Raw genomic sequence first — 12995 nt, 5'->3', positions numbered from 1 at the left:
ACGTTGTTGGTGATTGAAGGAACACAGTGTTATGAGGCAAAAAGTGATGGAACTTTTTCATTGGTTCTCAGAAAACAGGAATTCTGACCCAGACACTGATGCTATTTTAAAACAAGATCATTTTAGTGCTACAGGACATGGAAGTGTTTGCACAAACTTGTCCCCTCATTGATTTCAACATGGTGGGTCGAACTCAGATAAGACTATGTCACTGACATTTAATATTTACACAGCTGACAGTATAGATTACTGTATGATGAGTGTGTGTAAGGGGATAGCTAATTGTTTTTTCCACAGTCTTTATCTTATACAGTCATTTTTCCACAATTACATTACAATGTATAACCTCACTTTCTCTTTGTGTTCTATAATGTGAAGACTTTTGGAAAATAGCATTCATCGAGACATTATACAGGCTTTTTTTGTCACGCTATTACTCTGTGCATTAAAAAGTCAGTATTTCACAATGTGAATAACTGTGATATTTCTTATTTCATCACCTGCTTCTAATCATCTTCCACTGTATAGCAGCAGTTCAGAGTTTCAGTACTTTATGCCTAATTGTCTTTGTGGATCAGCCAGTCTCCCCAACTGTATCTTGTGTTTTGAGTACAATTGATATCGGATTTTTGAGACCGATGGTGATATCTGGTGATTAAAAATCGGATATTTTGGCTGTTTTTTCCTTTCATATGCATGTAAAAGACAGATTTCCCTGACATTTGTTATATGTATTTCTTGACAGTTGTTTTAGGAACATATTAATTAATTCATGCGCTGGACAGCTATGGTCACGTCAGCTGGTTGATGTGCTTGTGGTTTTCCAGACTTAGGGATGTTGCCAACAGGGAAGTGGCAGAGTGCCCTCTAGTGGACAAACTGTGCGCTGTTGACCCTCACAGCATTTCATTTATCGGCCATAAATATCAATGACAATAGACTGGCTAATAGCTAATATGCTAAATAAAATAAATGCAGTAATGAAGGATGAGGTGAGTAAGTAAAAAAGGAGACTTCTGGCTGAGAAGAGCCCAAGAATTTTTATTAATTTCAGCGTTGGAATGCCTTAGACACAAAATTATGACATCATGCTACATATAGGAGAGTAAAAACCTGCACACTGAGGGCAAATATTATTATTAATAATTATTTCTTTTAAATAAACATTTTTCTGTAATTTCTTTCTCTCAGGGATCATAAGTACAGATACACACCTATCAACTGCTGACTTTTTTTCTTCTGTCCCTCTGTAGTAGCCCATGGTGGGCATGTTTATGCTGCCCATGAATGCAATGTTAATAATTTACAGACTAATACTAGATATATATCAATATAAATAATCTATACATACAATATCAATATACAGATATGTTATATCAGCAGATAAGCAGTGATTATATGTGAATTTATGTTTCACCAGCTTATTACAAATAAATTCCATTTTTAACTGTAATAGTAAACCTGTTTAACTTTGCTTTTTACATGCTTTTTATTATGTACTCCACACATACAGAGAAAACCTTTAATGTACAAATAATGAGAATTAAATACAATAAATGCAAAATGTGTCTCCTTCCTTTGTTCTTCCACTATTCTGTTGGTCTGACAAACTGTCACGCACATCTTACAATGAACTCTAGAAAGCAGCAAGTCTGTGATGCTGTTAGCATTGGGGTATTAATTTAAATGATTGCCACTTTTTTTTATCTATTATGCATAGGACCTTACTTCCGACAACATATATGTATAGTTTATAGAACTTCTTTATTTGAATTTGATAGAAAACTTATTGTCTTAAAGTTTAGCTTCTTCTTAGCTTAACTTAAAATTGAACCTAGGGATGGGACATGTTTTGAGTATCATCAACAGACTCCTGCACCTTGTATGAGATCTATTTTCACACTGTAGAAAGTTCTAGACACAGTTTTTCACAGCTTTTTTCACAGTAAGAATAAAATAATATGGAGAACTTAAAGCTAAATACAGGTGGTGCGCGTTTATTATGAACTTCCACGAGGGAGGGTGGCGTTCAACTCCCACTTGAAACCATAGTTTGGCATAATTCTTTCTGCATATAAATCATATGCATACATCAGATCAATAAAAAAAATCAGTAGAATTAATAGAAAAGACTGCTTTTTAAAAAACTCTGGAATATTTTACAACCTTTTGGACCAATACAGAGCATTAAAGTTGCCATATGACCTGTTATCCTTGAACATTGAAGTAAATGGAATAAAATTCAAATTTAGGATAATCATTACCTTTGCTAGGGTAAGGGCAAACTACCTGCAGCCACATTCTGCTACCTTCATCTCTTCATACAGATATCTTATAGTGATGCGCCCATTCTCCTGATACATGACTGTGATGGGGTCAAGTTTGATTGGGACGCAGCATGCCATGTTGGCCTTCTTGGGGTCCCTGATGTTCATCAGCGTCTGGATAAGGGCGTGTTTTGATGGAGATGACTCGTCTGTCAGTGGATGGTAACACTGGCCGCGACATTCAAAGGCATCATATTCCCGAGGCGCCACGATCCAGCTGTCCCAGCCAATGTCTTTAAAGTTGACCTTGAGCGAAGTCCGCCGGCAGTATTCCCTCGGTGCTCGTCTTTTTGTTCTCTGTGGGTGCTGAGAATCGGGGATCTCGTTTGGCAGCTGATATCCTCTGTTCCAGTCAGCCCCTGAATGCAGGATGGTTTCTTCTTCATGAAGGATCATCTCTCTTAGTTCCTTCTTCATCTCCCGCCTCCTATTACTGAGGTCATTTGAGAAGACAATCAAAGCCGCAGAAGTATTATCACAGACGGACACGCTCATGTTTAAACAGCTGGCCCCTGCCACTACGCTTCCAGAATCCCCGCAATCTTTCATATCCACCGCTACGTCAAAAACAGTTGGTGCAGGGCCTGACTTGATCCAGCTCTGAATAGCCGTGGTCACATCAAACGTTGTCCATGTGCTCTGAGAGCCTGCCACCTCTTTGCCCACCAGCAGTTGGGCCGAGGATGTGAAATTGTTCGTATCGACTTTATAGACTTTAACGATGGTCTTGAAACTGTGGGAGGTGACTCTTGGCCTGGAGTTTGGGAAGAAGAAAAGCTGCAGTTCAGCAGTTGTGATCTTTTCATGGCTGGGGATGCTGATGTTGAAGTGCAGCCTGTACTTTGACTTTGTCCCATTCGTCATGGTTAGAGTAACATCTGTCAAAGAGAAAAAACACCCAGATCACTGATACATCTGAAACAGCAGCAGGGATTGTCATGGTCGGCCACAGACTGTGTACCTATTACAGTCAGAAGTGAAATCCAAGTCTTATTTCATTTTCTGCTGCAATAGTACCCTAACATTGATAATATTATGATATTTGATAGATTCAATATCTGTCTCAGGAGATACCAAAGATAGTTCATGAACACTAGAGATCCAAAGACCACACAGGCGGTAACCATAATACAGAAACTGACATGCAGTTCTCATTGGCTAATCAATCAAAGGAAATTATCTGGGGATACTTTCATCAGTACTTTACATCCTGCATCTTCACCAGAATATATAAAATCATGTAACAGCAAAGGAAAAGCCACTGATGAGGGCTTAGAAGTAAATATTCCTATATTTCTAAGAAGTTTCAGCTCATATATACCAGGAAATGTTAATATTACCCCAGCTGAACATTTCAAGAAACAAAAAAATAGCAATGTGGATTTATCAGCTAGTTGTAGCTCTCCAGAGGGAAACCTGTATTACATGTGTTAGCTGCAAAGATCTAAACCAGATATAACACAAATGTGCATTTTTCAAGGTGGCTTTTCCAGATATGAGTCTTGTTTTGGAATACTGGAATAAACAAGACTCATTTTCATGATCCATGATTGTCCCTCTGCCATCAGCTACATGTAACTCAGAGCTACATGTAGCTGATGGCTTACTTTTGCTGTCCAGTTAAATCCAATTCAGATACCTTGCACTGTGAAGCTTCGTATGACATCAGACTGAGGGGCTGCCGAGGTGTCCGAGGCATACTTATTGTACAGTTCCATCATGAACTGAGGGGGGATGATCTTGCTGTGCTCCTGAGGAACATCTGACAAGTTGAGCTGCCTCAGAAAACCCTCCTTCATGGTTCCCAGGAGGTTCTCCATCCTCGAATCTGTCTCTTCCTCTTCCAGAAGGTCCTCCATGAGTTCCTCCATGTCCTCGCTTCTGATGTCATTGTTGATAGGCTTACAGTGGCAGGAACCAATGGTAGCCACCAGACTTAAACACACCTGGAACAGGAAGCTTCTGGAGAGCTGCATTTTCATATGGTTTTCGCCGAGTGACTAAACTGGTGAGAACTTCACCGTCTCCCCTGCTCGAAAACAGACTTTGCTGTAGCAAATTTCGAAAATGGCAATTCTCAGTACACATATCACACTCCTGGTGTCCGCTCCCATGCTCCCAGAGTAAACAGGGGGACTTGTGTCAACCAAAATAGTAGCTTGGCCATGCTTATCACTGCAGCTGATGCTTTCTTTAAAGCTTTGTTATCATTAGAGGGGTGCCTGCTAATGAAGACACTGTAAACAGTTGACAGGGATAATGAAGGGGGTGCTGGAAATTGTGAGGTTACTGACAAACAGACATTCATAAAATTACTTTTCCCATCTTAGACGTGGCTTCATAACGAAACCAGCCAAAAGAAAAAGAAAAAGAAAACAGAAAAAGTGATAAAATGTCAGCTTGAAGGCGTAACTGCCTTGTTTGTTAAAATCTGTAGCTAGATTAGCATTGTCACTGTTGTGGTTTCAGTGCTGTGGTCAAAATGTCAAGAAATGTGTGGGGTTTTTTTTAATTATTATTTTTAATTAAGTAGCAGGATGCAACCAATCCTATTAGTGTGTACATCTCACATTTCACATCTCTGGCATCAGTTTTCTAGCCTCTTGCTCGAACACTGTATTGTTTTGTCCTCTCTCATTTGAACTGCTGTAATGGAGTCCTATTTGCAGTCTCTGAGAGAATCCTGAACAGGATGCAATGCAATTATATCACACATACTGGCATTACTCCAAACCAGGGCTGTTCTACACAAACGGTGCTGCTACTTGTTTTTGCAAATGCAAAAGTTCGTTCCAATGACCTAATAATCCCATTATTTACAATCATTATACTCATGTTAAACTTTTGCTAGTCAGAGTCCACTGAGGACACACATTTTGATGATTAAGTTATGCACAGGCAACACAATGGAGAGCATAACGTCACATTCACAGGGGGATGATGAAATTAACATAATATACATGAAAAGCCAAAGAATTTGGATTTATAATAAATGTTTTTTTAAACATATTGACATTAATAATCACTGTGATTGTGTTTGTTTCATTCAGATTGTCCCACCAGTTAAGGAGGTGATAGAGTATGTACAGACATATATGCTACAATCATATTTATACTGATAAAATATTAATAATATAGTCTGTGTTTAATTTAAAAATGTATTTATGTTGAGTTTTTTTGTCTCAATTATCAAACGAGCACATGGAAACTCTTTCATAAAATGAAAGAAACTAACAATGAGATGCTGTGCTGACCTTATTATGTGAAGTTTTGGACAGATTTGATAGCTGTAATGCATTACTGTAAAAGTACTGATACTACAAAAATAAAATAAGAGATAGAATATCAGGCAAGTTCTTTATGTTGTGGACTAATCTTTAAAAAAGTGTGTAACTATATCTCTTGTTGTGCACTTCTGTGCAAAGAAGAACCAGACGCAAAGCAGCATATGGAAGAATGTTGATGAACTGGTATAGGTTTTCTAGTGAGAACCTATAAAATCTGAGTGAAGGCATTATTTCACACGACTGGCAAGTGGAACAAAGCTACAGTAGTCTCAGATGGATGGTGGGATAGCAGGACTCTGCCCTATGTTCCTGTGGGGGGGTTGAGCCCAAACCACAAGCCAGTGAGTCTGGGGACGTTGGCTTACATCCGACCTATCGTGGAATTTCTTTCTTCTTCTTCTTCTCAATCATTCAGTCTCTCATTACTTGGTTCACACTGGGTTTAAAATGGTTTCGCTGTGGCCCTTTCATGGTCTTAAGAGGTCCTCTCTATGGGGTCCATCGGTGATGAAAGACAAGGAGTAAATGTACTGGCATGGGTACAGCAAACAGTGTAGGCATGCAGAAAGAAAAGAAACATAATGGGAAAACTTTAATATGATTTGAAGTGCAGTCACCTGATCAGTTGGTTGAAATCGTGAAAAGAGAAATAAAAATGTTTTAGGGTAGTGAGGACTTGATCATGTGTCATTATACCAGGAGTATGTTTTGTCCCAAGCTTTGTTTTCAAGGTCAGAAATTTATCAGCAGACTTCATGTTTCTCACTTTTTTTCTCATCAGGTAGCAAATCAGTCTCCAACCTGAATAAAAAATCATTTTTAGGCAATTAAAACAATCAGATTAAAGATCTTAATGCTCTTCATGAGGTCTAGTTTTGTTTCTGCTATGTGGCGATAATTCTCTGTAGATTTTATACATGTGACTCCTGCCAGATGACACCTACTCTGAATCTTCAAATCATATATTACATTAACAATTTGAGGTTTAAGTTGTCACTGGTGATGAGCCAATTGTAACCGTATGCTATCAAAATGTGCTTTTAAAAAAAAAATTCTCCCAATTATTGGGGATAAAATAAAATAAAATGTATTTTTTTTAAAATACGTTTTTCTTGTCTCCAGACAACAGCGTTGGCATTTGGATTGTGGGATTGTGGTTATCATCAATAGTGATTTACATATCAGAGCAGTTTATATAAAGTACCAAACAAAATCAAACACAAAAGTATTTCTGATCAAACGTATCTACAGCTCATTTAGACTTGCATTAATAAATAAAAAACACTAACATGCCAGTTTTTTTTAAAAAACAAAGATTATCTTCTTAAATCAGTAAACCTACACATCAGCCTAACGTCCCAATTTGTTGAAAAAAACATCAGCAAAGTAGGAAATTAAAGGAAAAGTTGACAGAAAGTGTCTCAGGTCATACCCTTTGGCACTGGTTCTTTAAGTGTCTGGAAATCTACTGGACACATGGAAACCATTACCTCAAAATATATTTCCTCATTTGATGATGATGGTAGTGTTGAGAGTAGATTTATCCAAACTTTCTAGTAGGTTTTAAACTGGACTGAGATCTGCTGATAATAAAGGTTATCGTCCGCAGGAAATAAATATTTCATCATAAAATGAAGGTGAACAATTCTGCACTTCCTCTGAAGCAAAACGTTTAATTTTTTCCCTCCGTCTTCATACATGTAATTTAATGTTACATGATGAGAAGTACTGCATGTTATGGTTAGGTATGACTCCAATGTATACATACTTTAATACATAAAAACCTAAGTTAACAAGTGTTTCTGACAGTATGTACAATTCAGTTTATTTTTATACCAAGCATACACCAAGTCTGTGGTCTATTAAATCAACACATCCCATTAATATTTGATTACAGTTTAGCAATATCTCCTTTAGTTACTGTGGAAATCTACTTTCATTACTGTACACATTAAAAACTGTACATGTCTTTATGGATAAATAATGTTTTAGTATTTAAGGGAAGCAGTGAATAAACACAGGAAGTACAGAAAGTTTGACATCCTTTCAACTGAACAAAATGCACAGCAGGTGGCAGCAGCGCACTGTTTATGTGTGGTCTGTGAACGGCTTAACCCTGCTTTCAATGCATTAACAGTCGCCGTATGACAAAATACACTCATTATATACAAGATATAAACAAATAGTTGCTGAAATATAGTTTGAAGAAGATATGACCTCTCATGCATGATAAAGAGCTAAACTCAAACGCCACATCACTAAGTACCACTTAGTGTCCATGTGTAATGATTTCCATGACAAATGTCGGGTAACTGAGAATATGAATATGCTGCCATGTAGCATCTGTGTCCAAAGTTCTTCTTTATCAGTTTGACCAAAGTTCAGAACATTTGATTAGCTGCTAAAATCCGGCTTATTTTGAGCTCTTTTGAGGAGTCTGAGCAGATTCCCAAACCAAGTCCAGTTAAGTCTGAGTCCAAGGTGATGGCAAAACAAGATCCTTCTAAAACCTGACACAGAAAAAAAACTTTATAAACTGCTCCAAATCCAAAAAAAAAAAGCTTTTTAAGGATCAATGGGAGCTTGATCTACTTTATAAGTTATACAAACGCGTGTTTCTTTAAGGGCACCTAAGCATTTTCAGAAAATAAACTTGGATGAAAGGGATCTATGAACACTGTTAGACAAGCAGAAAAATACTTAAGGCAATGTCCAATCCTGGCAGACACCAAACAAGGCCAAGGTCTCGGAAGAAAATTCTGTACGTATCAGTTATTCTCACTGTTTCTCTCAACAACTGTTCTTCCATCTGACACGAGCTTCCTGTTACACGCTGAGTCTACACTTCCTTTGTCTTCATTGTCTCCTATCTTCATTGATCACAGTTTCCAGCAGCTCATGCAGCTCCGGCCCTACCGGCAGGCGCATGTATCCACAGACATGTTTGGGTAAACCTTTAGCACCATGTTCCTGCTCGGATCCAGGTAAAGGACGCTGAGGGGGCTCATCTTGTCTGGAACACAACATGGCTCAGGCACACCAGGGACAATTCCCACAGCTCTGACAATGCTCTGGATAGTGGCGTGATTGGAAGGACGTGCCACCTGAGGAAGTAAGGAGTTGTAAAAGGCTGATTATTAGTACAATAACAAGAGAACTTTCTTAACCTTTAAAATAAAGTCAAAGTCTACCATGTTTAGATGTCAGTGTGAATTTGGTAAAATAAAGAAGTATTCTACTGACTGAATTAAAAAATCAGCTAATGGTTGGAGTGACAATAAGAAGGTTTTTATGTCTTACTTTAGGTATGGGGAATCCACAGGTCCCGGCGCAGTAGTAGGCATCAAACGCCTTTGGCGCCAACACCCACTCGCTCCAGCCAATGTCTGCAAAGTCTACCCGGAGGTAGCGCCTGGAGCAAACCCTGGGCTCACTCCACTGTCTCCTCCTGGCCTTCTTCATCGTCCTCTCATCAAAGCTCAGCACTTGTGCCTTGCTCAGGCCCTCGCTGCTTACCAGGCCCTGCTTTCTTCCCGTTTTGACCACGGTTTTTGCTTTTGCTGGGAAATATGTGCTCTGCCACAGTTCGTGGTTCTTCAGGTTATTGAAGTGCGCCTCCGGGATGTTGTTGGTTTGGATCTGTAGATGAAGCTCCCTCCGAATCCTCGAGGCTGACGTTGAGACGGATGAGTCATCCCCTGCTGGAAAAGACCCGTACCTCTGAAGTGACATGGCCACGCTGTTTGGTTCATCTATAGCTCGATCATCGGCATACACCAAGATATATGGCAGGTTGGCTGGTGAGAGGCGTTCTTGGCCATGAGGGCTCCTCTGCTGTACCCGAGCCCCCCCAAATCCCATATCAAACTCCACCATGACCACAAGCTCTTTGACATCTCTGGCATGTTTCAGCACTGCAGTTACATCCCGCGTTTGCCAAGAGCTTTTCTTGAAAGGAGACAGAGTTACGTTTCCCAGAGGCGTCAGAAAAGCCGAGTTTAGGGACGACCCATAGAAGAGGAGCCGCGAATGAGCAGGGTCGGGATGTTGGACGCCTCCAGACGGGAGGCGAGGTGTTCGGAAACGCCACGCCGGTCTCTGGTGGTGGCGGGGCCTCTTGTAGAAGAAGTGAAAAGAGGCGGAGAGGATGAGCTCGGAGTTTTGGATTGAGGACAGGTTGAACTGGAACACATCTCTGCCCTGTGAGACTCCTGGGGAATTTGAAAAGGAATCAGGAGACAAATGAAAAGCTTGGCAAGAAAAAGTTCCTCAGGTTACAAAATGTCTGAGAGAAAAACATTTTCATCCCGCGCACAGTGCTTTTTATGATCTGAATACAGGAAATACACACATAAACAGTGATGTGATGATCTCAGCTATACAGATCTTTTGCTGAACAGATGCTACAGCCCTGAGGGAGCACCTCTCTCTGAAATGAACAATAAAGACGAGTGAAGTGATCGCATTGCTGCCTTGACCCTTTCCCCTTCTCTTCTTTGCAACTCCTTTATCATGTCACACTGGCACGTTTGACTGAACTGAGTAACAATGTCAATATATCACTCGCAAAATGTTGCTCAACACATCTGACGGACGTAAGCAGCAGCAGCAGCAGCATGGAAAATATTAAGCACGGCACGGTTAAGTTCCTGCCTCGTGCATGACCAAAAAAACCTCACCCTCGATAGCTATACTATTGAAGTTCAAATCTTGTCTCCTGCACTTCCACCGCAGCCTGAAAGACAAACACTGGGTCGGTCCAGCAAGTCTATCATTGGCATATGGAAATGCTTATAGCAGAAAGAGCTCCTCTGAGGCTTTATGCAGTGCAGCCGGTGTCTGGGTGTGATAATGGGCTCTTGTCTGATACCTAGGCTGTTACAGCTACCGGGGAAACAACAGTGTTTGAGACTTAAAGTTTCCTCAGTTCAGTAAATCACAGCGCAGATGGAGGTGAAGACGTTTGGCACAAAGGGAACTGAGGGCTGCTGGGCGATTGACAAAACACCTGTGCTGAGGATGCTTAGGATAAAGAAATGAAAAGTAAAAATTTAAAAGATTAAAAGTAATTCAGATCTTTTAGTCTCTTATCTACTTAAGTTTAATTTGGACATTTTTTCCTCCTGTATTCTTTTTAAGTTAATTTTTGGTGAAACAAAAATGAAATTAACCCTACAGTGAGAGAACTGCACTTTTATTTAAGGACATGTCAAAGATAAATACATACATGTTGGTATCCAGATCCACATATTATTAGTTTTGTTGCTCCTGTAATTTCCACCCCTTTTTTCCAATGCGACCTATTGCATTAATGCGCTGACTTAGTGTTACAGTAATTATGATATCAGCAACAACAAAGCTGCTTCATTTTTAGCTAAAACATTTTAACATATTTACCAAATAATTAACGTCATCCAATAAAAATGTATAACTGAATATGTACTTTGTAGTTTTATCAGGACACGCATGAAAATCTCGTTAAACAAAACCACGCGCGGCTCTGCTCTGACCTGTTTATCCGTGAACTTCAAAAAAAAATATGCGTGTTGTCACTCACTCGGAACAGCTTTAAAACTTCTCACGGTGTTTCCTTCCTTCTGGCTCTGCGGCTCTTTACTGTACTTCTCGTAAACTTTGAACATGTTGATGGTGACCATGTCCCGGTTCACGCTTTCTTGCGCAAAGACGCGCTGCTCTGCAGCCGGAGAGACTTCGGCACCTTGACGCACGGCTCTTTCCTGACCTTCAGATTGAAAGTGACTCCAGCTGGACTCCAGGACCGCCAGTAAACACAGCGTGTAAAAAATCCGGTTCTCCATCGTAGCTGATGTGGAAGCAGATTCTATTAAAATAATCTTCACTCAAGAAAATTATTTATCTATTTTTATTAATTAATTAATATATATATAAATATATATTTATATATATTTTGAAAAATGATGCTTTCTAGTCCTGCCAGTTTGCTGCCCACCCAGACTTCAAGTCGATGCCCAGGTTATCCGTGTCAGATCCGGACTCCACGGTTCATGGTCTACAGCTGTTTCTACAATGGGAGGAGATCCGCGCAGACGCCGCTGCTGCTGGATGACAGATGGTGACGCCTCGGAGCGCGCAGCCAACGAGAGCGTTGCAGCCCATTATGTGAAGTGCTCATAAGTACTGACAGGCTTCAAAATCCAAAACTCCTTAAGACGGTGACCTTTGACAGAAAATGAATCAACACGAAGGACTACATGCTGAACATCATTCTCCTCCATCATGGAGAGTTTCATGAGGGCGTTTTTTATTTAAAAAATAATGGAGTGGAATAATAATTTTATTTGATCATGCTTATAGCACTGGAAGACTACTTTGAAAATCCAACTAAAACTCATCCATCCATCAATTTTCTTTACCACTTAACCAAATCAGGAACCTATCCCAGCTGTGACAGGGCAAAAGGTGATGCACACCCTGGACCGATTGCAAGTATACTGCAGGTCTACACCTTTTTTGGTGTCACCGTTAGAACTGGTTAAGTCTTTAAAAATGTAAGTAAAACATATACATATTGCTACTTTGATATCAGACAGATTTCTTGAGTTCTGATGCTTTAACCTGAAAAAAACAACTGACATCATGAGCTTGGATCTGACTGACAAACTGAAGAAAGCAAAATACCCCCATCAAACAATAGTTTACAAAAATGATCATCATGTATTAAGTGGGCCTTAAACTAGTGATCAAAACTATAAACTCATCAGGAAAATGTTTACTGTGGTCATAAATAAACTGAGAAGCAAGGATGTTTTGTCAGAGATTTAAATAAACCTGGACTTTTTTCTGCAATTAGAGGTCTGGTGGTCATTAGCTAGAATGCAGCTTTAAGGCACTTTCTTCAGCTGTATTGCGCAGACTGTAAATACATGCCCATGTTTTCATCTGCACTCTACAGTCAAGCCAAACACTCACTGGTCCTGGCTTACAAGTCATCCCATCATATTCATATATCGTCCATGTCATTCTTGTAATTAACTTCTGTACTGTAACTATCTGCAAGCCATTACTCATTTTGCAAGCAGTTTATACTCAAACAAAGGAGAGGCAATAAAAGATGGTGCAACAACACCTTCTTCATTTCTTCTTCCCTTTGAAGTTTGCCTGGAGGAATTTCTTGGACGACTCCACCATTGCAGCACAGAAAAGGTAAAAAGTCTTGAAAAGGGTCAAAACCCCAAGACCTCCTGTGACTTTTGCTTGCTTTAAACAGCAACTGCATGAGGCAGATGCCCATCCCTCAAGACTGTGGAGCGGTTGCAGATTTCTTTCTGTTGAAAGGGAGAAAGTGCCAAGTGCTTTCACAAAGAGAGGCATTGGAGTTTTCCTCTATAATACTGTAGGG

The 12995-nt window shown here is 39.8% G+C and overlaps 2 protein-coding genes across 2 annotated transcripts; both read right to left on the bottom strand.

Moving 5' to 3' along the window:
* Window positions 1-1435: 1435 nt before the first annotated feature.
* Window positions 1436-4508, bottom strand: gdf2 (growth differentiation factor 2). The gene is made up of 2 exons (XM_003438544.5): window positions 3967-4508; window positions 1436-3205 (listed from the first exon to the last, which is right to left on the bottom strand). The coding sequence occupies exons 1-2, from the start codon at window positions 4307-4309 to the stop codon at window positions 2286-2288; spliced, it is 1263 nt and encodes a 420-aa protein (XP_003438592.2). The 5' UTR covers window positions 4310-4508; the 3' UTR covers window positions 1436-2285.
* A 2759-nt stretch (window positions 4509-7267) lies between these two features.
* On the bottom strand, window positions 7268-11719 carry gdf10b (growth differentiation factor 10b). The gene is made up of 3 exons (XM_025909970.1): window positions 11172-11719; window positions 8915-9825; window positions 7268-8718 (listed from the first exon to the last, which is right to left on the bottom strand). Exons 1-3 carry the CDS (start codon window positions 11431-11433, stop codon window positions 8527-8529), a joined length of 1365 nt encoding a protein of 454 aa, XP_025765755.1. The 5' UTR covers window positions 11434-11719; the 3' UTR covers window positions 7268-8526.
* Between the last annotated feature and the right edge of the window lie 1276 nt (window positions 11720-12995).

The sequence above is a fragment of the Oreochromis niloticus genome, linkage group LG8 (genome assembly GCF_001858045.2).
Source record: "Oreochromis niloticus isolate F11D_XX linkage group LG8, O_niloticus_UMD_NMBU, whole genome shotgun sequence".
Lineage (NCBI taxonomy): Eukaryota > Metazoa > Chordata > Actinopteri > Cichliformes > Cichlidae > Oreochromis > Oreochromis niloticus.
This window is presented reverse-complemented; position numbering and strand designations above follow the sequence as displayed.